Here is a 24,494-nt window from a genome sequence, read left to right on the forward strand (position 1 = left end):
TGTAATGTGGATTTTTTTGGTTTTTTAGAGAATGATGAAACTAAAGGGCAGATTACTAAATTAGGTGGGAGGACGGATGTAAAGGGATAGTTCTTGGGCAATTTTATTTATTTATTTTTTTGGGGAGAGGTTTATTCTTTAGGGAAGACTTCAAGGCTTCAATGTAAGTTTGACCTTGAGCCTGGGGTGAGATGGGGAATTGGCTGGCGTGTGCCCATCACAGGCCGGAATGCCCAAGAGGAGGGCGTGACCCCCTGGCCCTATCATGGGCAGAACTGAATGAGGCCCCGGAGGGCACGGCAGAGTAGAGGTCCCCTTGAGCATCCCTCCTCACCGCACTCCCCGCCCCCACCTCCCCTCAGGCCCAGCCAATCCAGCACCCTCCGCTTTGCGCCTCCAGCAAACTACAGCTCCCAGCATCCTCCAGCGCCCAACACCTGCCCAGGCCTCCTCCACTTGGGCTGCAGGGGGAGGGATGCAGAAGAGGAGGGCAGAGAGATGAGGATGGAAGCGGGTGGGGAAGTGCAGGCGGCTGAGCGGGACCGGGGCCCCCACGCGCCGCCCGCTGTGCCTCCGACCGGGCCGGGCCTCGGGGGAACCGCGGCCCGGGCCCCGGGCAGCTGGGGCAAGTGGGTCAGGCTCAACGTGGGGGGCACGATCTTCCTGACCACCCGGCAGACGCTGTGCCGCGAGCAGAAGTCCTTCCTGAGCCGGCTGTGCCAGGGGGAGGAGCTGCAGTCTGACCGGGTAAGGCTGGGCCAGCCGGGCTGCGGGTCTGGGCGCTGCTCTCGGTGGGGGCGCGCCTCCGGGAGTGTGCCGGGGAGAACTTGTGTGTGTGTGTGTGTGTGTGTGTGTGTGTGTGTTCGGGAGGGAGGGGGCGCCTCCTTTCTGCCCCCGAGGTCCACAGCTGGGAACCCCCCTGCTTCCCTTTACACCCACCTCCCGAGCCAGGACAATAACAAACCCCTTCCTCCCTTCCTTTTCCCGAGAAACCGGAGGCGGGGAATCATTGGGAAAGCAGGGCTGGGGGCAGGAGTGGGGGTGGGGGTGGGGGAGCGGCATGCTATTTCCGTCTCCATGGCAACCCTGTCGCTGGCAGGAGGCCCCAAACCATTTGGGAGAAAGCAGCTCATTCCTCTCCAAGCTGTTTCCTGCCTTCTTTCCTCTCTCCATCAAAAGCCCCCTCCATCCTCCACCCCCAATCTTTCCCGCTCCCCCAGAGCGGTTGGGGAGGGGGAGGTACTGAGAGAGAAAGCGTGTGTGTGTGTGTGTGTGTGTGTGTGTGTGTGTGTGTGTGTGTGTGTGTGAGAAGGGGGGGATTGGTCCCTTTCTGGCCTTCCCCGTCCACCCACCAACTCGCAAATGGCTGAGATCGGTTCTCCCCAGTTTCTGCAGCGGGGAGGGATGCGGAGGTGGAGGGATCCTGGGCCAGAGCTGCTACAGGAGATCATGGGCAAAAGATGGAGTAAAAAAAAACTTCAGCAATGGGATCAGAGCTGGGAAGGGATCCGCACTCACTCCGGAGCTGACTGGGGGGAAGGGGAGAAAAAGGGGAAGCTCAGAATTCAAATTCGGAAGTTTACTGCGGTCGTTGAAGTCACTTCAATCTGTCAGGATCTCACCTTCCCTGGAAAGGATTACACTCGGTGATCCCTTCCAGTTCTGGATCCCATTATCTGTTCCATCTACCATTTTTAGTTTTACAGAAGTGGAAACTGAGTTCTCCAGGGGCTGAGGACTTGCCCAAGATTCCATAGATTATTTAGGAGCAGAGCCAGCCATTTGGAGCCCCATCTGTCATAAGGGGGGGACAGGGGGAAAGAACCTTGGGCCAGGAGGAGCTCCTTCTGGGCCTTGGGCCAGGAGCAGCAGATGATCATGGCTGTGACCTTGGGCAACTGACTCAAATCTCCACTTTTCTGTTTCCTCCTCTGTGAAATGGAAATACGGGATGTCTCAGAAGTCTTACTGTGGTTTTAAGCTTTAATTAAAGCTTAAATAGCCTGCATTAATCCCTCCTGTATCTCCACCTTGGGACTCCTTAGAAATAAGGAATATGGAGGTAAGCGAAGGAAAGCTATACCAATACAGGAGATCAGGCAGTCGTCTCCCCTGTGGGAATTATTATGGATTAATGGAAAAGGGCAATGGGTTGAATCTCTTCCATGTACTGTGTGGTTTTAGTCCGGTCACTTCCTGAGCTTCAATTTCCTTCATCTGTAAAATCAGGACTCAATGAATTAGGTCTTTCCAAGGCCCTAGTTCCAATGCTTATACTTTTCCTGAGCCTCCCTGGGAAAATGTCATTCTAGGCTCCTCGCTCTCCTATCGACCTGCTTCTCTACTTTGATACCATCCTAGTCTAGGCCCCCATCACCCCACTTCTGGACCACGGGAGTAGCCTGCTGCGTGGTGTCAGTCTCAAGTGTCTCCCCACTGCAGTCTGTCCTCCATTCAGCTGTCAAATTGATCTTCCTGAGGTCTAGGTCTGACCAAGCACCCCTCCCTCCAATCAGTAATTTGCAGTGGCTCCCTATTATTTTCAGGATCAAATATCAAAACCTCTGTTTGACTTTTAGAGTCCTTCCTGATGGGGCCTTTCCCATCTTTCCATTCTTCTCACTTTTCTCCCCACCGTGCAATCCAAAAAAAGACTCCTGGACACTCTGGCTGTCCCCCACATCTGAAATGCTCTGTCTTCCGGCCTCTACCCTCTGACTTCCCTGAGCTTTTCTGGGCAGCCTTTTTCCTCAGGATCGTCTCCACCTTGTCCCGTCTGTCTAGAGCTTATTTGTATGTCAATGTTAGCCTGTTGTCACCCCCACTGGATCGTAAGCTTCCTGAGGATAGTTTGTCTTTTGCCTTTCTTCGTATCCCCAGCATTCAGCACATTGCCTGGCACATAAAAGGGATTTAAAAAATGCTTGATGGGGCAGTGGTGCAGTGGATAGAGCACCAGCCCTGAAGTCAGGAGGAGCTGAATTCAGATCTAACCTCAGACACTTAACACTTCCTGGCTGTGTGACCCTGGGCAAGTCACTTAATCCTAAATGCCTCAGCCACAACAAATAAATAAATGAATAAATAAATAAATAAAAATGCTTGGTGACTGGACTTTACAGATGGGAAACTGAAGCAGGCTTTGTGCAGTGACCTAAGATAGAAACTATTAAGAGATGGTTCCTGATGCCCCAGGATCTGATAAGGACTTTAGAAATGATCTAGCCCAGATTCTCCATGTGATAGACAAACCAGAGAGGAGTAAGGATTGAATACGACTCCGAATCGTATGTTCTTCTCATTGCAGTTTGTGTGTGTGTGTCTGTGCGCGTGCATGTGTATATATGTGCTTGTGTATGCCCACAGTTATGTCATGTTTAAAGTAGCATTTAAATAGGGGTCACAAGGAGCTGGAGAATCATGGAGGTGGGAGGGAGGCCAGTTATTTCCTCATTGCTTCTTTCTGGCCCTTAGGATGAAACAGGAGCATATCTCATAGACCGGGATCCCACTTACTTTGGCCCCATCCTGAATTTCCTTCGTCATGGCAAGCTTGTTTTGGACAAGGATATGGCTGAAGAGGGTAAGTTTCCAGCCGCCCAGAATCACTTCCTATTTTCGGTTTCCACCCATAAATACTTGCTCCTGCGCCACGGCTGTATCGATTGGCCTAGAGATCTCAGAGCTGTAACTGGGAATTTCTGTGCCCCGGCGTGCAAACACATCACCTTGGACAAGTGGAACGAAAGGCAGTTTAACTTGAGTAGAAGATGGAACATTGACTTGTGGGGGACAGTGAGAGACCCCGGAAAATTACTGTGGGAAAAGGGAAGTGCAACAACTCCCCAGAAAATTACAAGCATCCTCTGTGCCCCCTAAATTTAGTGCCTCCTCATCCCACCACCTGCTAGAACCTTTGGCAGCCCATCATCCCCTAGAATGGTTAAGTGTGCAAAGGCTGGTATTGCTACTCTGGGCAAACCTCTCTGGTCTGATTTCAGGATCCTAGCTCCGGACCTTAAAGGGTCTTGGCCCTCCCAAGTCCTCTGGTTCAACTGCCTCCTGTTATTGGTACGGTAACTGAAGCTTATGGAGGTTAAATGATTTGATTTAGGAATAGATAGGAGTGAGATTTGAACCTGGGTCCTCAGACACCAGAGTGCCCTTTCCCTTCACCTGTCCATTCTGATCTGTCGGAAATGATCTTGAAGGCCTTTCTAGCTTTAAATCCCCGGGGAGCCTGGGGATCTCAGAGGAAGCCTGGGTCTAGTCTTGTTCTCCACTTCCGTCAGCAGTGACTGCACTCCCAGAAGCCCTAGGGCCCGGCGTGGCCTGGCACTGTCTGGGGAACGGGCTGTATGAGAGCCCAGGGACAGAGACAGATGTCCTAGAGGCCTGGGAGCTTGGGCTTGGCCAGACAGCTTCTTTGCCGGCTTCCTGGGAGGGCAGCTGATGGATCTGGAATCTGGAAGAGGCTACCCTGGTCAGGGAACCCGGCTCCCATGGTTGTAGTGGAAGATTTCCCTCTCTCTCCTCAGGCTTCAGGTTCTCTGTTGGTTTAGGGATTGATTTGAATCCTGGGGTGGGGCAGTGATTGACACCCTCCCTTCCCTTCCCTTCCCCCCCTCCTGCCTACCCAGGTCATTTGGCTAAATGGGCCCTTCCCCAACTAGATATTATATTCCTTATGGACAGGGACTAGGTGCCCACACCCAGTATAAACAGTGATGTTTGAGGGTGGAATTGGATCAGAGCCCCTCTCCTCACAGAGCACAATGACTAGCAGTTCAGCACCTACTGGGCCCCTCACCTCATCAAGGTACCCATGAAAGAATACTAGTTCTGCAGAGGGAGGGAGGACTATTTGGTCACTCTAGTCAAATCCTTACCTTCCTCAGTCCTTAGTCTCCTCATCTGTAAAAATGGGATGTTGGACTAGAGGACCACTAAGGTCTCTTTCAATTCTACTGCTATGATTCTATGAAATTACTTTCCATCTCTGGACCTCAGTTTCCTTCTCTGTAAAATGAGAAGATTAGACACATTGGTTTCTAAGGCTCTAGATTTAAAATCTTGTGATTGTTTCCTAGTCCTCAGGAAACACACACACACACACACACACACACACACACACACACACACACATACACACACACACACAGTCTTTCCCTCTCTTTCTCTCCATCTGTCTCTGTCTCTATTCTTCTCTCTTTCTCTTTCTGTCTCTGTGTCTGTCTCTTTTTCTGCTTCTCTCTTTGTCTTTTTCTGTGTCTATTTCTATCTCTTTCTGTGCCTTTCTCTCTCTCTCTCTCTCTCTCTTTCTCTTTCTCTCCATGTGTCTACCTGTCTCTGTCTTTCTCTGTTTCTCTCTTTCTCTTCCATTAGTTTATCCCATACATCTATCTGTCTTTCTGTCTCTTTCTCTGTCTCTACCTTCTCTCTTTTTCTGTCTCTCTTTTCATCTTTCTCTCTGACTCTGTCTCTCTCTTTCTTTCTCTTCATCTTAACCCATTCAGTTTATCCCATACATCTATTTCTTTCTCTCTGTCTTTGTCTATGTCTAATTGTCTCTTTTTCTGTCTTTTCTCTGACTGTCTCTGTATCTTCACTCAGTTTATCTAATATATCTGTTTGTCTTTCTCTCTGTCTCCTTCTCTGTCTCTCTCTCTTTTTGTCTACCTGTCTCTCTTTTTCTGTCTCTTTCTTTTTCTTTTCTGACTTTGTCTTTCTCTTTATTCAGTTTATCCCGTATATCTATTTCTTTCTCTCTCCCTGTCTTTGTGTCTTCTTGTCTCTTTCTCTCTCTGTCTTTCGCTCTGACTCTGTCTCTCTTTCTCTTCACCCATTTATCCCATACATCTGTTTCTTTGCCTTTCTCTTTCTGTCTCTGTCTCTGTCTCTCTTGCACGCAGGCAGGCACCTGTGAGGGAGTTTTGAGGTCCCGGACACTAATCCCAGAGGAAAGAGATGCAAATGATATCTTGCAGTGCCAGCCTCTGTTTACGTGCTCCAGGTCCCAAGGGCAGTTGCCTAGGGCAGTCCCCAGGCTCCTTATTGCTGGGAGAACCACTGGGGACTCCTTCCCTGAGGAGGAAGGAAGTACTGTTGATGAGCCACGCCCACGACTGAGAAGGTGGGGCTTCAGTGCTGGAGGTAGAGAGAATCCTTATCTCTTAACACTCAGGAGCTTTGAAGAGGGAGCCGGTGACCACTTGTCCAAGACATTGTTAAGAAGTTCCTATTCAGTTTTGAAATGAGCTGATTGAACTTGAGCATCCCTACTAGTGCTGAGATTCTGTATTTGGGCCTTCCACCCTACTAGTTGAAAAATCTCCCATTTGTCCCTTCATTTGTCTGACCCTCATTTTCCTTATCTGTGAAATGGGGATAATTTTTGCACTGCCAACCTCATTGTGTGTGTGTATGTATGTGGAGTTAAAAAAGCATCACAGAAATGTGATTTATCCAAGGACCTCAGAAGCTAGGGCTGAAAAGAAATGCAGAGAGGCCATTAAATCTACCTCCCTCTGATTCACTAAGGAGGAAACTGAAGTTAAACAGACAAGAGCTGACTTACTCAAAGTCACACAGCTAGTAAATGTCTGATGGGGAATTTGAATGCAGATTTCCCTGACTGTAGAGTAAGGATTCTTAACCTGGGGTCCGTAAACTTTAAAAACCAAAAAACCCCAGATATCCGAATAACTATATATATATATATATTTGCCATTTCCTTTTCCAAGTCATTTTTTTTTTATTATAGCTTTTTATTTACAAGATAAATGCATGGGTAATTTTTCAGCATTGACAATTGCAAGACCGTTTGTTCCCATTTTTCCCCTCCTTCCCCCCACTAGCTCCTCCAGATAACAGGTTGATAGCAATACATATTAAATATATGTTAAATAGGATAAATACATAAAATAAAATAAATAGTATAAAGTATATGTTAAATACAATATACGTATATATATCCATACAGTTTGAATAACTATATTCTTGTATACTTAGTTTCCTTTGTAATCCTATATATTTTATTTTCTTTATTTAAAAAAAATATTCCAGGGGCAGCTAGGTGGCACAGTGGATAGAGCACCAGCTCTGAAGTCAGGAGGATCTGAGTTCAAATTTGGTCTCACTTAACACTTTTTAGCTGTATGACCCTGGGCAAGTCACTTAACCCCAGTTAACAACCAGACAAATACATTTAAAAAGATAATTAACTCTATTTTAAAAAAAATATTCTTTTCAACTATATGTAAAGACAATTTTAAATATTCATTTAAATATTTTTGAGTTCTCTCTGCTTCCCCTCTTCCTAAAGTGGTACACAACTTTGTTTACGTTATTTAGGTGAAATCATACAAAACATATTTCCATAGATAATGGACATTATCTAGAAAGCAGCATGGGATCATCTATTTGGAGATAGAAAGAACTTTAGAGATAATCTGTTTTAATTCTTTCATTTTACACATGGGGAAACTGAGGCCCAGGAAAGGGAGTAACTTCTTCAAAGTCACACAGGCAGAATTAGGATTTTGCTCATAAATTTTGGGTCATAGATTTAAAGTCTGGAGACTGAGAGATAATTCAATTGTGCTCGATTATCTGTGACCCCATTTGGCCTCTTCTTCTTCTTCTTCTTCTTCTTCTTCTTCTTCTTCTTTTTTGGCAAAGATACTGCAGTGGTTTGTCATTTCTTTCTCTAACTCATTTTATAGAGAAGGAAACTGAGGCAAACAAGGTTAAGTGACTTGACCAGGGTCACACAGCTAGTAAGTATCTGAGGCTGGATTTGAATTCAGGAAGATAAGTTGAGTCTTCCTCACTCCAGGTTTAGTGCTCACTGCACTATGGCACCACAAGCTGGCCTAGATTCATTTAATCTATACTGCTCATTTTATTTATTTTTAAAGATTTCAACAGGATTTTATTATGTAAAGATAGTTTTCAACATTCATTATTGTAAGACTTTGTGTTCCAAATTTTTTCCCTTCCTCCCTTGCTTCCTCCATCCCTAAAATTATAAAATGTGTAATTATTTTAAACACATTTCCAGATTTCTCATGTTATGTAAGAAAAATAAGACCAAAAGGGAAAAAAAACACGAGAAAGAAAAAACAAACAAACAAACAAATGATAAAGGTGGAAATACTATACTTCTATCCATATTCAGTCTCCTTAGTTCTCTAGATACAGAGGGCATTTATTGGAATCACCTATTGGTGAGAAGAGCCAAGTCCATCACGCGTAATCTTGTTGTTGCTGTGTACAAAGTTTTCTTGGTTCTGCTCACGTCACTCAGCATCAGTTCATATAAGTCTTTCCAGGCTTTTCTGAAATCATATACTGCTCATTTTAGAGCTGTGACCCAGAAAAGTTGTGACTTTCCCAAAATCATACAACTATTAAGTAACTGATCCCAGATTCCAACTCTGGCCTCCTCAAGCTCCCTTTTCACTGCACCTGGAAGTTATGAGGAATAGGGAACCCCAAGTTCCTAGACTCCTATCCCATACTCCAGGAGAGAAATTGAGGCAGGAGTCTGGGCTAGGAAGAAGGGAGACCACTCCTGGGGAGGAGAATTGGGATGTCAATCACTGATTACACTCATCTCTCCTTCTAGGAGTCTTGGAGGAAGCAGAATTCTATAACATCGGCCCCTTGATTCGCATCATCAAAGACCGGCTGGAGGAGAAGGACTACACAGTGACTCAGGTAAGTCAAGGGAAGAAATAGAAGACAAAGGGAGTTGAGAGCACTCTCTCTCTCTCTCTCTCTCTCTTCTCTCTCTCTCTCTTTCTGTCTCTCTTTCTCTATCTCTGTCTCTGTCTCTGTCTCTCTCTTTGTCTTTCTGTCTCTGTCTCTCTGTCTCTGTCTCTGTCTGTCTCTCTGTCTCTCTCTGTCTCTCTGTCTCTCTCTCTCTCTCTCTCTCTCTCTACTGTGTTTTATTCCTATCAAAATGTTGATGTCGTCTGTCCTTGGGATGAAAATCCAGCCTTTAATGGGATGTCCTTGGGATATTCAGAGCTGCCAGATTTCTAGAATACAGAAAGCTCTTGGCTTGGGAGCCAGAAAATCAGGCTCAGATCCAGCCCTAATGACTTTCACCTATTGGATGGGTATAGACCCTGCTCCTTTTGGAGCTTCAGATCCCCTAGGTGGAGCTTGTCTATTAAATGATCAATATTAAGCACATACTGTGTGCCAGGGACTATGGGTACAAAAGACAGTCTTTACTCTCAAGGAAGTTATAAATTACTAGGGAAAAAATAGTCAATCAGTAGATATTTATTAAATGCCTATTGTTTGCCAGGTATCAAGCTAAGCACTAGAGCTACAAAAAGAAGCAAAAAATAGTCCTTGACTTCAAGGAGCTTCCAATCAAATGAGGGAGACAATAGTCAATCAATAGACATTTATTAAATGCCTATTGTATGCTAGGTACTGAGCTAAGCACTAAAGCTACAAAAAGAGGCAAAAATTAATCCCCGACCTCAAGGAACTTACAATCAAATGAGGGAGACAACAGTTAATCAATAGACATTTATTGAATATCTGCTGTATGCCTACTGAGCTAAGCATTAGAACTATAAAAAGAGTCAAAAAACAGTCCTTGACCTCAAAGACCTTACAGTCTAATGGGGGAGACAACATGCATACAGGATATATACAGATATATACAGGAAAAATAGGAAATAATTAGAGAGGGAGGCTTTGGGTTAAGAGGAGTTACTCTAATCTCTCCCTACCTCATAGGCAACGTACTTATGAAAATAAAACAGTAGATACCTTTGCTCAGCTTGATTTGAGCCATGAGGATAAGAAGACAAAAATTCCTGCCCATCCTAGATGGGACCATATGCTTTGGAAGTAAAGAGGGAGCAGCTAGAGCAACCTCCAAAATTCCTCTTATGGATTCTGGAATGAGAGTCAGGAGACTAAAGCTCACATCCTGCCACAGCCAGGATCTTGGGCTCTATGATTTTTGGCAGATTGCTGCCCTCTCTGGACCTCGGCTTTCTCATCAGAAAAATGGGAACAATGAGCCAGCTGCCACACAGAATAAGATAAAAAGAAAGCTGATTATGTTGATGATGGCACCAATAATAACTAACATTTACTTAGTGCTTTGAGATTTGCAAAGTGCTTATACATATATAATCTCACATCAGCCTCATGACACATCTGTAGTGCAGGCATTACAAAATTATTTATAGATTTATAGGAGCACAGAGTGGGAGGTAGAAAGGCTCTCTGAGGTCATTTAGTCCAATCCTCTTATTTTACAGATAAGGAAACTGAGATTCAGAGGTCAATGATTTGCTCAGGGTCACTCAGGTCACATAGGTAACAAGTAGATTTGAACCTTCTCCAAATTTACTATCTTCCCCCTTGCATTGTGTCATCTCACTCCATGTTCTCCTTCTTTCCCTAGAAATGGCTGTCACTCTCTATCTCTGTCCTATCCTACAAATCATTCACATCTCCTTCTTCTCTCCCCCAGGTGCCTCCTAAGCATGTGTACCGAGTACTGCAATGTCAAGAGGAAGAACTCACTCAGATGGTCTCCACGATGTCTGATGGCTGGAGGTTTGAGCAGGTACAGCAGGGCTGGGGAGGAGCGTAGCAAAATGGAGGTAGGTGATGGGTGGGACGTGTTTTTGTAGGTATTGGACAGAAAGGCTTAGAGCTACTGTCACAGAGATTACAATTGACTCTGGGAATATGAGAGAGATTAGATAGATGATGGATAGATGATGGATAGATGGATAAGATAGATAGATAGATGATAGATGGATAAGATAGACAGACAGACAGACAGATAGATAGATAGATAGATAGATAGATAAACAGAAGGCTGCCTGACTAGATATATAGGTGATAGATGAGTGGATAGATAGATGAATGGATAGATATATAGATGATAGATGAATAGAGAGATATATCGATGGATGGATGAATGATAGATGGCTATATAGATATGTAGAAAGGATGAGTGGAACGATGAATGGATAGATGGAGAGAGATGGACAGATATATGATAGAAAGTAGAGTATGATAAAGCATAGCATAGAAGAAGTGTTATAAAGATTATGAAGAAGAAAAGCTTACTTCTCTTTTTTTTTTCATTTTTTTAAAATAACTTTTTATTGACAGAACCCATGCCAGGGTAATTTTTGACAGCATTATCCCTTGTACTCACTTCTGTTCCGATTTTTTCCTTCCCTCCCTCCACCCATTCTTCCTCCAGATGGCAAGCAGTCCTATACATGTTAAATAGGTTACAGTATATCCTAAATACAATATATATGTGCAGAACCAAACAGTTCTCTTGTTGTACAGGGAGAATTGGATTCAGAAGGTAGAAATAATCCAGGAAGAAAAACAAAAATGCTTAGGCAGTTTATATTTATTTCCCAGTGTTCTTTCTTTGGGTGTAGCTGCTTCTGTGCATCCTTGATCAATAAAAGATTCTTGAAAGATGGCGAGCCCAATTTAAAAAAAAAGAGTTTAATCTGGATAAAGTAAGGACTTTTGTTGGAATCGGGCAAGGTTGGCTCATCTAAATGTGGCATAGGGTAAGAGGAGACAAAGAAAAAGCTCATCATACCATTGGACTGGAATTTAGGGTTTGTGAAGGAAAGGTGAATTGAAACCAGGTTTCAGAGAACTTTCAATGCCGTGCTAAGGAGTTTGCTCTTTATCCAAGAAGCACTTGGGAGCTATTGATGGCTTTGCTCTTTTGCCTTGTGAAGGTGCCTTTGTGAAGAAAAGACTATTGTTAAAGATTACTGTTGGTGATACAAAGACCAAAATTCAATAATGGAACAGTTCCTGCCCTCATGGAATACATATTTTATCAAGTTTTTGCCTAAACTTTTTTATGCCCCTTAATGCCTAGCACAGTGTGATGTTCATAGTAGGCCTTTAGTAAGTTTTTATCCAAAAAAAAAAAGAGAGAGAGAGAGAGAGAGAGAGAGAATAGTGATTGATCCACATGCTTGCTATGGAAGGAGAAACTAGTGTAGTATGTGGAATGCTAGAATTGGAATCAGGAAAAGTGAGTTCCGATCCTGATTTCACTGCTGTTTGCCAAAGAGTTTGGGTAAATCACGTCACCTCTCTGTTTCTCCATTTCCTTGTCTGTAAAATGAGTGTAATGATACTCCTACTACCGATCCGACTGAATTGTGTGGGATAAGGAAACGACAGCATGTTTTAGAATCCATGGCCAGTGTCGTCGTTGTAATCTGAAACTTTTCCATGCTCTTCCTTCCTAGTTGGTGAACATTGGGTCCTCTTATAACTATGGGAATGAGGACCAGGCAGAATTCCTGTGTGTTGTCTCCAAGGAGCTGTACAACTCTCCCAATGGACTGAGTTCAGAGCCCAGCCGGAAAGCCAAGGTGAGACCCAACTTAGAGGCTGATTCTGCCTCACTGAGTCTTTCCTTCCCTTCCCCTTCTCCTAGCCCACCATTCCTGTTTCTTCTGTCTTCACCCTCCCTGCTCTGGCATCCATTACCTTCCATAGTCATGGCCATCTCATCCCACGCTGTGCTCCTGTCTGTGAGCTCATGTAAAGTAAGCAGGCTCAAGCAAGGATAGCTCTTGGATTGAGGCTTGAACAGGTATTACAGTGATTGTGGTGAGTGTAGACTCCTTTTATGGGCCTAGATTCTAGGGCTTAGACCTGGAAGGGACTTTGGGGAACCCAACACATGATGGTGCTAGAGTTTAGCCACAGAGAGATGAGCTTATTCTCAATCCAAGACTGTAAGCACTCAGGAGATTTGGATTTTAGTCCCCTTTCTCTTTCAAACTCCCAAATGTGAGCAAATCATTTTAAGTCTCAGGGCCTTAGTTTATTTATTGGACTTTAGATCCCTAAGCTTCTTTCCGTCTCTGGCAGCCTTTGGTTCTGTTTGATGGCTGAGAGTCTCTAAAGTTAGTCTTAGATCACGGCCACTTTCTAGGTAAGGGGCTGTGTCTGGCAGGAGCGGGCGGCTAGGACCTGAATAATTGAGTCTTTTCTCTTTCTAAGCAGCCCTTGCTGGTTGAGTGACATTCAGTGGACCCCAGGGAAGGTCCTGGCTGGCTGGGGATGCCTTTGCCTCATCCCAGCATGAGCATCTGCCTTGGGAAAGCCAGCCCTCCTTCATGTGATGGAGACAGCTTCCTCCTCTCTGCTGGGTCACTTTTGTGTGGCTCTCCAGCCAGCCTTAGAGGCTGAGCCCGAGAGGCCGGCTGACTTTTTCTGGAAGCCTCTGCGTGATGGTTAGGAACTTCCATAAACTGGGGCTCGGGGTATTCCAGAGGCTCAGGTTATAGAATTCCAAATCATTTGTCGGAATTCCTGAGTGGGAGTCAGAACTCTGGATGTTAAGGATGAGTTGAGATGGTGCTGAACAGCTGATAAATGTCAGGGCAAAGACAGGCTGACCCTCCCATGTCTAAAGCATTGACTTTTAGCAAGGAGAGGAGCTTTGATAGGAGGGAATTGGCCTGTGCTCTCCCTGTTGGTAGCCTGGTCTCCCATTGAGTAGAGGTCTTTTTGTCTGTCCGTCTGCCCCTTCTGTAATCTCTCCCATGCTCCTTTGTAATAATGTCCTCTGTGGTTCCTGAAGCCTTGGCGAGTACGTGCTGACAATTTATCGAAATCCCTAAGTTAGTTGTCCTTAGGTAGATTGGGCTGTTTTGTGATGGAGTGAATTTCTCATCCTTGGGGAAAGTGGGGAGATTTGTCAAAGACTGAATGGAGGATCACGGGTTTACATCTAGCATTGAACTTACAGGCCCTCTAAGGCAACTATCCCAGACTCTCGTTTTTAAAATGAGGAAATTAAGGCTAAGGGAATTATCTTGAGCTGGAAGAGACCTCTGAGGCCATTTAGTCCAGATGTCTGTGAATTTGTTTTTATTTTTTTTTTACTAATTAAATCAAATCATTTATTAATTTGTTTTTAAATTTTAACTTAATTTAAAAATAAAAATTTTAATTTTAAAAATATTTTCAACACTAAAATATCAGTATACTTGGATTTCTTTACAACCTTAGGTATTTTGTTTTATATATTTCAAAACATTATTCTAAGAAAAAGTCTATAAATTTTGCTGGGATGTCAAATGAGTCCATGACACAAAAAAGAGCTAAGAATATCTTATCTGATCTAACCCCCTCATTTTACAGATGAGGAAACTGAGGCCCGGAGATAAGATGTAACTTGTCTGATGTCACATAGCTAATTTTTTTTTTGGAAGCAATTGGGGTTAAGTGACTTGCTTAGGGTCTTTAGTGTAACCCTATAATTTTTAAAGTACTAGGGGAAAGTTATGTGGGACAGTGAATAGAACCTTGGAACTCTCAGGGAGATCTGAATTCAAATCCAGACTCAGACATTTATTAACTAATTTGTGATCCTGGACACATCATCTAAACTGTTTATCTCAGTTTCCTAATCTATAAAATTGCAACAATAATGGCACCTACTTCCTAAAGTTATTGTGAGAATCAAATGAAATAATATTTGTAAAGCACTTAGCAAATCTTAAAGCTCTCTTTTAGTGCTAGCTATTATTAATAAACCCAAATTTATCATATTATCATTATAATGTTAGCACATTATAATAATCATACAAGTTAGTATAATTTTATATATTACAATTTTAATTATTAAACTATTTATATATTATTATAATTCTATAGGGGTAACTAGATGGCATTATGGATAAAATGCTGGACCTGAGTTCAAATGTGGATTCAGACGCTTACTAGCTGTGTGATTCTGGGCTAGTCACAACATTGTTTGCTTCAGTTTCCTCATCTGTAAATTGGAGAAGGAAATGGCAAATCACTCCAATGTCGTTGCCAAGCAAATCCTAAATAAAATCATAAAGAATCAGACGTGACTAAAAAAGTGATTAAACAACATTATGTAAATTATAATTCTTATGCTATTTATATATTATTGCCATTATATACATTTAATATTTATGGTGTGTATTATTAGAATTATATAAAATATAATCATATAATATTTATATAATCGATTAAATCTAGAGGCTAAATTTTTAATGGATCTACTATTGCATTGGTGTTAACTAAGGAACTCTCCTTATATTCTTCATAGAGAATGATATTCCTTAGAGAATCACCTGACACTGAGCATTAAATGACTTGCTTAAGGTCATACAGCCAGTAGGATTCCGAGGTAGGACCCAGAGACCTTCCTGGCTTGGAAGTCAGTTCTTTACCCACAATCCCCCATCTGCTCCCTCCCTTGAAAGTTATAAAAGGATGAGATGTCTTGGTGAGGGCCCTGGATTTGAGGTCAGGGGCATGGATTTCAAGGACCTTTTTTCCCATGGACCTGACTTTCTCCAATCCCCAAGGCCCATTTCCTCTGAGTTCTGAATCTGTTGGTCCTTCTCCTCTTCCTCAGATGACTTGGAAGGTCCCTTCTAGCTCTGAGCCCTTTATTTCAAGTTGACTCTGAGATGGGCCGAAGGGATGCTTAAGGTGATTGTTTTGGAGGCCGGATCTCGATCCCAGCTCTGACATTTTCTCCCCATCTCTCTGACTGTGGGCAAATCCCAAAAAACAAGGGGCCTGGACTAGACCCAGGTCCCTTCCATCTCAAAAATGAGGATTCTACAATCTGATGCCTCATTTTCCCCATATGTAAAATGAAAGAATTGGACTGAATGACCTTTAGGGTCCCTTCTGATGTTAGGTATCATCTTTAACCTTTCTCTGCCTCAGTTTCCTCATGTGGTTTAGGTTAGTTGACCCTTAGGGTCCCTTCTCACTTTAGATTTGGGGTGCTTTGCCCTCTCTCTGTCTCAGTTTCCTCCTCTGTCAAATGGGAGGGTTTGGCTAGGTGACCTCTCAGCTCTGATCCTCTCATCCCCTCTGACTAATCCCTTTTCTCTCCCCCTGAGGGATTTCCTTGCACAAGTCTGGGCTGGGTGCGGGGGAACCGGAGGCAGGTATGCTCCCGTCTCCCCCCACCCCGGAGCCTTAGCGGGCTCCCACAGCCCTCACAGCCCCCAGCCTCGGGAGCCGTGCTGGCCCACATTTCAAGAATCTCCACTCTTTCTTCCCTGGGTCCGTCCGGCCGGGACACAGAGCACGGAGGAGGAGCTGGAGGAGGAAGAGCGGCAGGAGGAGGAGGAGGAGGAGGTGGAGGAGGAGGTGGTGCAGGTGGATGAGGTGCAGGTGGAAGCCGAGGCAGATTCGGACGAGAAAGGTGCAGCAACCCCCTGAGGAAAATGATTTTAGTAAAAGCCTGAGCGTAAAGCCACCTTTCCCTTCTGGTGAGAGTCCATCGGAGGTAGCCGCCGAGCTGTGCTGGGGGCCGGGGGGTGCTGGGTACAAGCCCTCATCAGCTCAGTCCCTGCTGCTGGGCGCCGGTCATAACCATCCCTTCTTTTTGCCTTTTCTTTTTTTTTCTTTTTTTCTTTTTCTTTTTTTTGCAGTGCAGCTGTCTCGGGATCCTGCTCATTCTCTCCCCTTCTCGCCGTCTCATCTTCCTCCGCTTCCTCCTCTTCCTCCTCCTGAAGGGTCCATCTCATCTTCACCCACTTCTGCCACCTCCTGGATCTCATCTGCTCCCTGCTTCCTCCCTCTCACCTCTTGCCCCTGTTTCCTCTCTTCCTACTCCCCCCTCCTGAGGGGCCCTAGCACCATCAATGCCCCTCCAGGGCATGGTTCTTCCAACCTCAACGATGTCCATGGCAGCTCAGTGTAATCCCAAAGCCTGGGATTTGGTGTCGGGAGACCTGGGTTCAGATCTCAGCTCTAGAAAATAAAGGAGCTGGACTAGAAGGTCTCCTCCAAATCTAAAGTCCACGGATTCGGGCATGTCTGTTTCCCTCTTTGAGTCTCCGTTTCCTCACCTGTCCAATAACTGGGTTGAGCTAGATCACCTCTAAAGCCCTTTCCAGTTCTGGATTCTGTCCCTCTAGAACCTTCCTCCTTTTGGCTGCTTCCACACTTTCTAGAGAGGAATTGTGCCTCCTCCCCGCACTGCTCCGGCAGCTCCCCTCTCCAGGGCCTGCTCCCCTGGGTCCCGAGGGGGCCCCACCTTCCTCCTCCCCAGATCATCAGGCTCCATTTGTGGGACTCCCATCCGCTCCGTTCCTGCAGAGCTCCCAGTTCCTGGTGTGGAGCTCTGCAGTGATGGGGATGTGAGAGCAAGGGGGCTTACCTTCGAAGCTAAGCATTTTTGGGGAGGGGGACTGGTTTTTAAACTTTTTCTTTTTTCTTGGTGCATCTCCATCGTGATCTGGGGTTCGAAGCTATGAGAGGAGAATGAAGGTGGGGATGGGTGGTGGAGGGAGGGGGAACAGAGAACTTGCTCACACGTGGCAGGACCCCGATAAGAGGGAGAAAGAAGAGAGAGGAAATTGGTGAGAAGAGAACTCCTACAACAATCCCGGTGGCCCGGGGTCCCCAGGCTTTCCTCTCAGGAGCTTCCCAGAAACCATCATCACATCTTCTCGTCGCGGTTGGCATTGGGCCTCCCATTGGAACATCCTGCCTCGGGGAGAATGAGATCCTTTATCCAGTCTCCTCAGACTCAGGCTGTTCTCAGCCCAATGTCACGGATTTAGGCAGCCTGGTTCTCCGGATCCGGCTGCCTGAGACCTTGGAAACAATGAAGACGAGGTCCTAAAGCCTGGGTGGAAAAGGCGATGAACTTGTGTTTGAGTCCCTGCCCTTGACCAGAACATTGACCAGCTGTTTGATTGTGGGCAAGTGGCTTCTTCCTTGGGGACTCAGTAGCTCCTTCTGCAAAGGGATTGGACTCAGTGCTCCCTCCCAGCTCTAACCAGCTGGGCTTTCTCCCCTCCCTGACTTGGAAGGGAAGTTGTTTTCCTGGGCTCAGGCCCTAGAGCCCCTTCTGCCTAAGCTTGGGGTTGGGGTTGGGGAGGAGACAAAGGGGAAGGAACATGAAGGGGAGGGGGAATAGAGGGGAGGGGATTAGTGACCGACCCTCCAGCCTTTTCATTCTTTCATTCTTGGGGCAGAGGCTGGAATTCATGGGCTCCAGTCCAGCTTTCCCACCATCTCCCCAACATTTCCATCCTCAGCCTGATAGCAGCCCCTCTCCAAGACAATGAATGTGACTTATCTGCTCTCTTCTCTCTCTCTCTCCCTCTCCCTTTCTATTTCCTATTCTCTACCACTAACCTGGCCCCCTGTGCACCCTTCTCCCTGCCCTTCCTCCTATACACTCTCCTGCTCACTCCCCGTCCCTCCCCCATCCCATCTCCCAACCCCTCTTATCTTTTAGCTGTTACAAGCCAGAGGCTCCCAGATGTGAGAACATTGATCATCTTCCGGGAATTTTTGTTTTCTGTTCTGAAATCTTTATTTTTGTACTGTGGCCTGTGGCAGTTCTGGGCCAAAGCCATTACCCTAGCAGTCGCGCCAACCCCATCCGTCCCTTCCCAGCACTCCCTCTGTTGCCCTCTCCCCTCAAAAACACAGATGTCACAATAGATTCACATTGGTTGGTCAGGCTGGGATAGGGGCTTTTTTTTTTTTTTACATTTCAGCAGTGATGACATTCCCCTTGGCAAGTGAGGGCAGATACCCGGGCACCAGGGCAGGGATCCTTCTCCCTTCCCCTGAAAAAAATGAGGAAATAGTGTTTGGTTTCCAGGGCCCACAACTCCCTCTGTTTCTCTCATCAGGGAAGACAAGCCTCACTGAGGTGGGCTCAATAACATCCCCTGTGGCCTTCGGTTTTCTTGTCTGTAAACTGGAGCTGCTAACCTTTGCCTTGCCTACCTCACAGGGCTGTTGTGAGGAGGGAATGAGCTGGTATATGAAAATACTCAGAAAAACTATGGATGCAAGCTGTTCTCATGACCTGCTCCAAGGGGACTGGCTTTTTTTCCCCAATAAATTATTGCTCAGGGAGACGATAGTATTTAACTCCAAGGAATGGGTCGGGAACGGTGGAGTTTCTGGCCTCCGTGGGAAGACGTTGTCCCCCATGGTTTGGGGGACAAGCATCAGAAATAAAGGCAGATCTGTTCTGGGGTTCTCCTCTTCCCTCCCTTTGACTCACGACTTTCATGGTAGCGCCCTTTGATAGAAATATGGGGGGAGGACCATGTTGCCCTCCGCAGAACCCAGCCTTGTGGAGTTCAGTTACCCACCGATGTGTTAAGCCGACCCTTTTTCTGGTCCTGTCTTCAATACTCCCCTCTCTCTCCTGTGACTGCCCTCTGTCAGATTGTTCCAGTTAGGAGAAAAAAGGCCCTGTTAGCAAACTTTGGGTGTGCCTGAAGGAGGGTAAACTGAGGCTCCTCATCCTGACTCAGAATCGGAGCGTGGGGCTGAATGGGTGAAACTGTGATCTCAGGAAGAGGTTCTCCTGTATCCTGGGCACTGGGCGGTGGGCTTCACAACTGTATTGGATGCAGCCTTAATAATAAAGTCTTGATAGAAACCTCAGGTTTCTGAGTCCCTTTTTCTCCTGGGGGAGACATCAAGCTGGGGTAAGAAGAGAGTATTTGGACTCAAATACCATCTCCCATATTGCATGAGGAACTTTCCTCTCTCTGGCTTTTTGCCTCTGCCCAATGAGGGTGTTAGACTGCAGATCTTAGACACCATCTATACTAAGACCTCAGATGCGATCTAATCCTCTCATTGGATGACTGGGGAAATCCAGGCTTAAAGCATAATGACTTGTCCATGTTTACACCAGAAAAAAATGGGAGAGCTGGGATTGGAAGCTCTGGTTACAAACCTGGGATTCTTTCCATTGGATTTCTATTTTATGATTCTTGATTCCATAGAGAGAATCAGCCTGTTCCCGGTGGAACCCTGTTCCTTCAGGTGGAGGAGGAGAGGTGATAGGTCCAATTCTGGGCATTGAGCCCAGTGGTCTGGACTCATGGCTCCTTATCTTGGTGGACCCTACCCTTTTCCTTCAGGGGGTGAGGGAGAGGCTACAGGTCCAGTGGTCTGGGCTCATGGCTCCTGACCTTGATGGAACCCACCCTTTTCCTCCAGGGGAAGAAGGAGAAACTACAGGTCCAATTCTACAAGTCCAGTGGCCTGGGCACTAACCTAACTTCAGCAGGACGGGGTCCTTCCATGGATCACAGCACTAGGAATCATTCGGTCCTCCCGTGTTTTAAAAAGATTGTTCCTTTGATGATTTGTCGCTAAGCAGAAGAACAAGGGTAAGAAGTCCAAAGATGGCCAAGGAAACACTGTTGAGCCACATATTTCAGATATCTTAGCAAGTCCCAGAAACTGTTCTCAGTCCCTCAGGTCTGCTTTGGCATGGTGTGCAAGATAGAACACTGGATTTTAGGTCAGCAGGTCAGGGTTCAAATCTTTCTGGTGTGACCTTAGATGAGAAACTATTCTGGTCTGGGTCTCAGTTTCCTTAAACAACCAAGCTTTATTAAGCACCTACTCTACGTTAGGCACTAGGAAATAAAGAGGTTCACAAGGAGTTTATACTGTCTATAAAATGAACAGAATCTAATGTTTCTCTTGGCTCTACATCCAGTCTAGGATCCTATAATTTTGGAGAGAAGATGGGTCACATTGAAACTGGACTCAGCAGACTCTTAAATCAGATTTATTCTGGGCCAAGTCTCAATAGGTGACTTTCCCTGAGCCTCTCCTTGGTGAAGGAGATAGTGGGAACTGGAGGTAGGGAGAAGGGAGAAGGTCGGAGGTACCAAATATCCAGGGGAGGAGCAGGGAGATGGAGGAAAGCTTCAGCTCTGAGAAGAGTCTTTTCCTCTTTGGCTTGTGAAAAATCCCCGTAGGTTTGGATGGGAGCCGAAGCTCCTTTAATAGCTATGGGTGTGAAGTCTGGCTGGCTGCTTCCCCCAATCCCAACTTCCCTGGCAACTCTGCTCAGGCACTGCCTCAGCCCCAAAGTCATGGCTTATGGAAACCCTCCTACTGTCACATCCAAAAAGCAGGGGGCTTGTTCTTGAAAAGCTTGGTTTTGACATTGGCCAAGAAGAAGGAGGCCTCTGGGAATCTTTCATCTCAGGGACCTCTGGGATTTGGGCTTCTCTCCACTGTGTGTCCAGAGCAGTTTCCCTATTTGGTTGAACGGGCCAAAGGGGTCCGAGCTGGGGTGGCCTCTGAGAGCTGATCAAGGGTCAAGGCCCAGAGGAATTTGGGAGGAAAGGAAGCTGCACGACTAGGATCATCCCCAGCCTCATGGGCTTTTGGAGAGAACACGGTCTGATGCTGTTTGGAGAAAGGAAGCCGTCACCGTCCAGATGTCACCAGAGCTTGGCCAGGTCAATCTTTGCATCCTCTTGGAGTAGGATAAGGAAGCAGGTCAGGAGCATCTCCCAGAAGAACAGAGCAATGAGAGATGTAGATCAAAGTGGCTTAGCCCTATGGTGGCTCCCCCACCCCCCTGGAAAAATCCAAATTCTCCCACCAGCTACCAGAAAGCCCCCACAATCCTCCACATAGGAGAGGCAGAGCCAGTCAGAGGAAGGCTTCTGAGCTCTTGGGTGGACGCTAGGCCGATGGGGAGGCCCGGATCTACTCTGGACAGATGCAGCATCTTCAGGACAGAGCCTGTTGGATCCAGCCCATCACCCGAGTGATTCTGGTATAGACTCCGAAGTAGTTGGGTCGGCCACACCCCAGGCCCCAGCTCACCAATCCCGCCAAGAACCACCGGCCGCTGGACTCTTTGCAAACCAAGGGGCCTCCCGAGTCACCCTAGAGGGAAAAAATCAACAGGACCCAGAGGTATCAGCTCAGAGTTGCCCATGGGTTCAGACTGCTAGCAGATTAATGATTATAGCCATGATGGATAATGCTTTAAGATTTGCAGAACACTACGTACTTTTTCACTTTACATATATTAAATATATGGACATATCATTTATAATTATAATATTGAAACATGTCATGTTTTGATTTTATACAAAATTATTTGTATTTAAATTTAAAACATGTTATGTTTTAATATTTTGTTTGGAGATTTAGGAAGAGATGGATTCGATCTGCCCAACAATCTTCACCAGGAAACACTATTGCTATTTGCAGATAAGGAACCAGAAGCGACTTGCCAGGGTGATTCAACGAGTAAGTTTTTCAAGCAAGATTTGAAAGCTTCTCGTCTCCAAGTCTCTGCTCTAACTACTATGTAAGCTTGCTGCCTTGATAGAAGCCCAGGCCTCCCAGACGCAGTTCCATTTTGATATTATTGGGGACCTGAGGTTGGGATACTTGATTCTTTTTTTAACTAGGAGGATGATTTGAAGCAGGATGCTTAAACTCTCTGGACATCAATTTCCTCATCTCTAATAAATCTCTACCTGCACGTAATTGTGAAGAATAAAGGATGGAGTGGGTAGAGATGTGTCTTTAGAAAGAATAATGTGTTCGATATGGAGAAGAAATTACTCTTTTTAAATCCCATGCTCCACTTTCCCCTGATCCTTTGCTTGATCTTACTACCCACCCCCTTTCTAGGGAGCTGAAGCTTTTATGGTTCTGCTGAATTTTGAACGAGGAAATTCAAATCCATTCTCTCATATTTACTATCTGTATGATTCTAAGCAAGTGGCTTTTCTGGGAGACATTTCTCTCATTGGTAACGTGAGGGAGCTGGATTAGGTCATAGACTCCTCGTCTGCCGCTAGAAGGATCCTACGCCCTCCTTTTATATAAGATGGAATAAAGATTAAGAGAGAAGAGGTTTTGCTGAGTGCACACAAGTATTAATGGGAAAGCTCAAACCCAAGTCACTGCCTGGATCGCACTGTCATTATTACTCTCCCAGGGAATCATTCCCCCTTGGGGATAGCCTCAGGAGAACTGGATTTTCTCTAGATCTCAGATTATCTGTGGGGAGGGAGTCTTAATTTTCTTCCCTTTTGTTGCCATCAGGGGAAATAGAGCAGGAAACAGAGGGGAACTCCAGATTGGGAATCAAATGACTGGAGGTTTAGGGTTGGAAGGGATTGTGGATGTAATCTCTTTCAATGTCCTCATCTTACATGGACCTTCAGAGAAGAGAAAGGCCATCACCCAGTACCAAAAGCACAGTTTGAACCCAGGTCTTTTGTATCCCACTAAAATTCCTGCCAGCTCTAAGTTGATGGCTTTAAGAACTGCCTAGTGGGAGGGGTACATCCCCTAGATGTCAGTCACCTGGCAGGCATCCTTCTTGCCCCTGCGATAGCCTGCGCACAGCATCTGCGGGGTGATCTGGTAGCGGTAAGCTTCACTGCACAGTTCCTGCTGGATCAGCTCCACGTCTACCTTCTGGAGGATGTTGCTGGAAGGACCTGCCGGGTAAGGTATGGGGGAGAAAAAGGGCTGAGAAGGAGCTAAGCCCACTTGGAGTTTTCCTAGCCCTCCCCTAAGTTTTCATTTTGGAGGAGCACTGTGAAGGAGTGTTCGCGTTGGGGTCAGAGGTCCTGGGTTCAGAGTTTAGCTCTTACACCTAACCCCTCTTGGAATTCAGTCTCCTCCTCTATACAATGAGGAAGCTGGGCTGTGTGGTCCTTAAAATGCTTTCTATCTCTAAATGACTTTTCAAGTGATCATCTGAGATCACTGCCTCAGTTTCCTTTTTTGTTAAATAAGGGATTTGATTCCATGGTCTCTGAGGCTCCTTCAGCCTTAATCTTGGCTCCAAGGACAGTCTGGCTTCCACATTTTCTCTATTCTGGTCTCCTTGGGAGTAAAACACAGTAGTATTGAACCCATCCTTCTGCCCATGAGTATCAGTCCAGAGATACCATTTGGACCCTTCTCTTCCTAACAGATACCTACCTCCTTCTTGAAGCGCCCCCCAGCCTGTGATCCAGCAGTGGAGGCCGGGTTGGAAAAAGTGGGATGGGGCAGGCAGACAGATGGGTGTGATCAGGGTAGAGCGGACCACGGGGTGATCCAGCTTCAACAAGGCCACGTCATAGTTATGGCTGTCCTCCTCATAGTAGGGATGAAGGAGCAGGCGGTTGACCTTGAAGGATACCCCACCGGGCCAGCGAGCGCTCTGGTGGATCTTGCCCAGGAAGACCGTCCAGACTGAAGGGGAGGCCATGCTAGGGGCCAGAAGTGGAGGAGAAGACTTGATTATTCCCACTAGCCAAGTGATCCAGTTCTCCAAGCACCTAGAACAGTGCCTAAATTTGGTAGGTGCTTAATAAAAGCTGTTGATTAATGTGGGTGGTTTGTTTCACTAGTACCTAGCACATAGTAGGTACTTAATAAATACTACTGATTAATATGGTTAACCATCTAGCCCAGTTCCTGGCACATAGTAGGTGCTTAATAAAAGCTGTTGATTGATGAATTTAGTTGGTCTGTATCACTACCATTTAGCATAGTGCCTAGCACATAGTAGGTACTTAATAAATATTATTGATTAATATGGTTGACCACCTAGCCTAGTGCCTGGCACACAGTAGGTGCTTGATAAAAGCTATTGATTGAGTAATTTAGTTGGTCTGTATTACTAC

At 45.8% G+C, this 24,494-nt stretch overlaps 2 protein-coding genes across 7 annotated transcripts in view; one reads left to right on the plus strand and one right to left on the minus strand.

Annotated features, from left to right (window-relative positions):
* Positions 1-76: 76 nt before the first annotated feature.
* On the plus strand, positions 77-19,471 carry KCTD17 (potassium channel tetramerization domain containing 17). Of its 6 annotated transcripts, none has more exons than XR_007947692.1 (7): positions 77-747; positions 3,475-3,583; positions 8,630-8,721; positions 10,511-10,606; positions 12,288-12,413; positions 16,135-16,322; positions 16,490-16,587. XR_007947692.1 is itself a non-coding variant. In XM_051961768.1 (7 exons), the coding sequence occupies exons 1-7, from the start codon at positions 280-282 to the stop codon at positions 16,564-16,566; spliced, it is 1,089 nt and encodes a 362-aa protein (XP_051817728.1). In that variant the 5' UTR covers positions 95-279; the 3' UTR covers positions 16,567-16,654. The 6 variants fall into 6 exon arrangements, 4 of the variants coding, with proteins under 4 accessions (XP_051817728.1, XP_051817726.1, XP_051817727.1 ...); XR_007947691.1 differs by having other exon boundaries at positions 79-747; positions 16,485-16,583; XM_051961768.1 differs by having other exon boundaries at positions 95-747; positions 16,135-16,255; positions 16,490-16,654.
* A 1,135-nt stretch (positions 19,472-20,606) lies between these two features.
* The window catches only part of TMPRSS6 (transmembrane serine protease 6), a 45,539-nt gene continuing 41,651 nt past the window's right edge, over positions 20,607-24,494 (minus strand). The window contains exons 15-17 of the mRNA XM_051961771.1: positions 23,806-24,077; positions 23,179-23,315; positions 20,607-21,738 (exon numbers count right to left, since the gene is read on the minus strand). Of these exons, the coding sequence (XP_051817731.1) occupies positions 21,580-21,738; positions 23,179-23,315; positions 23,806-24,077 (568 nt within the window). The 3' untranslated portion in view covers positions 20,607-21,579. The remainder of the gene's footprint in view (positions 21,739-23,178; positions 23,316-23,805; positions 24,078-24,494) is intronic.

The sequence above is a fragment of the Antechinus flavipes genome, chromosome 5 (assembly GCF_016432865.1).
Source record: "Antechinus flavipes isolate AdamAnt ecotype Samford, QLD, Australia chromosome 5, AdamAnt_v2, whole genome shotgun sequence".
Classification (NCBI taxonomy): Eukaryota; Metazoa; Chordata; class Mammalia; order Dasyuromorphia; family Dasyuridae; genus Antechinus; species Antechinus flavipes.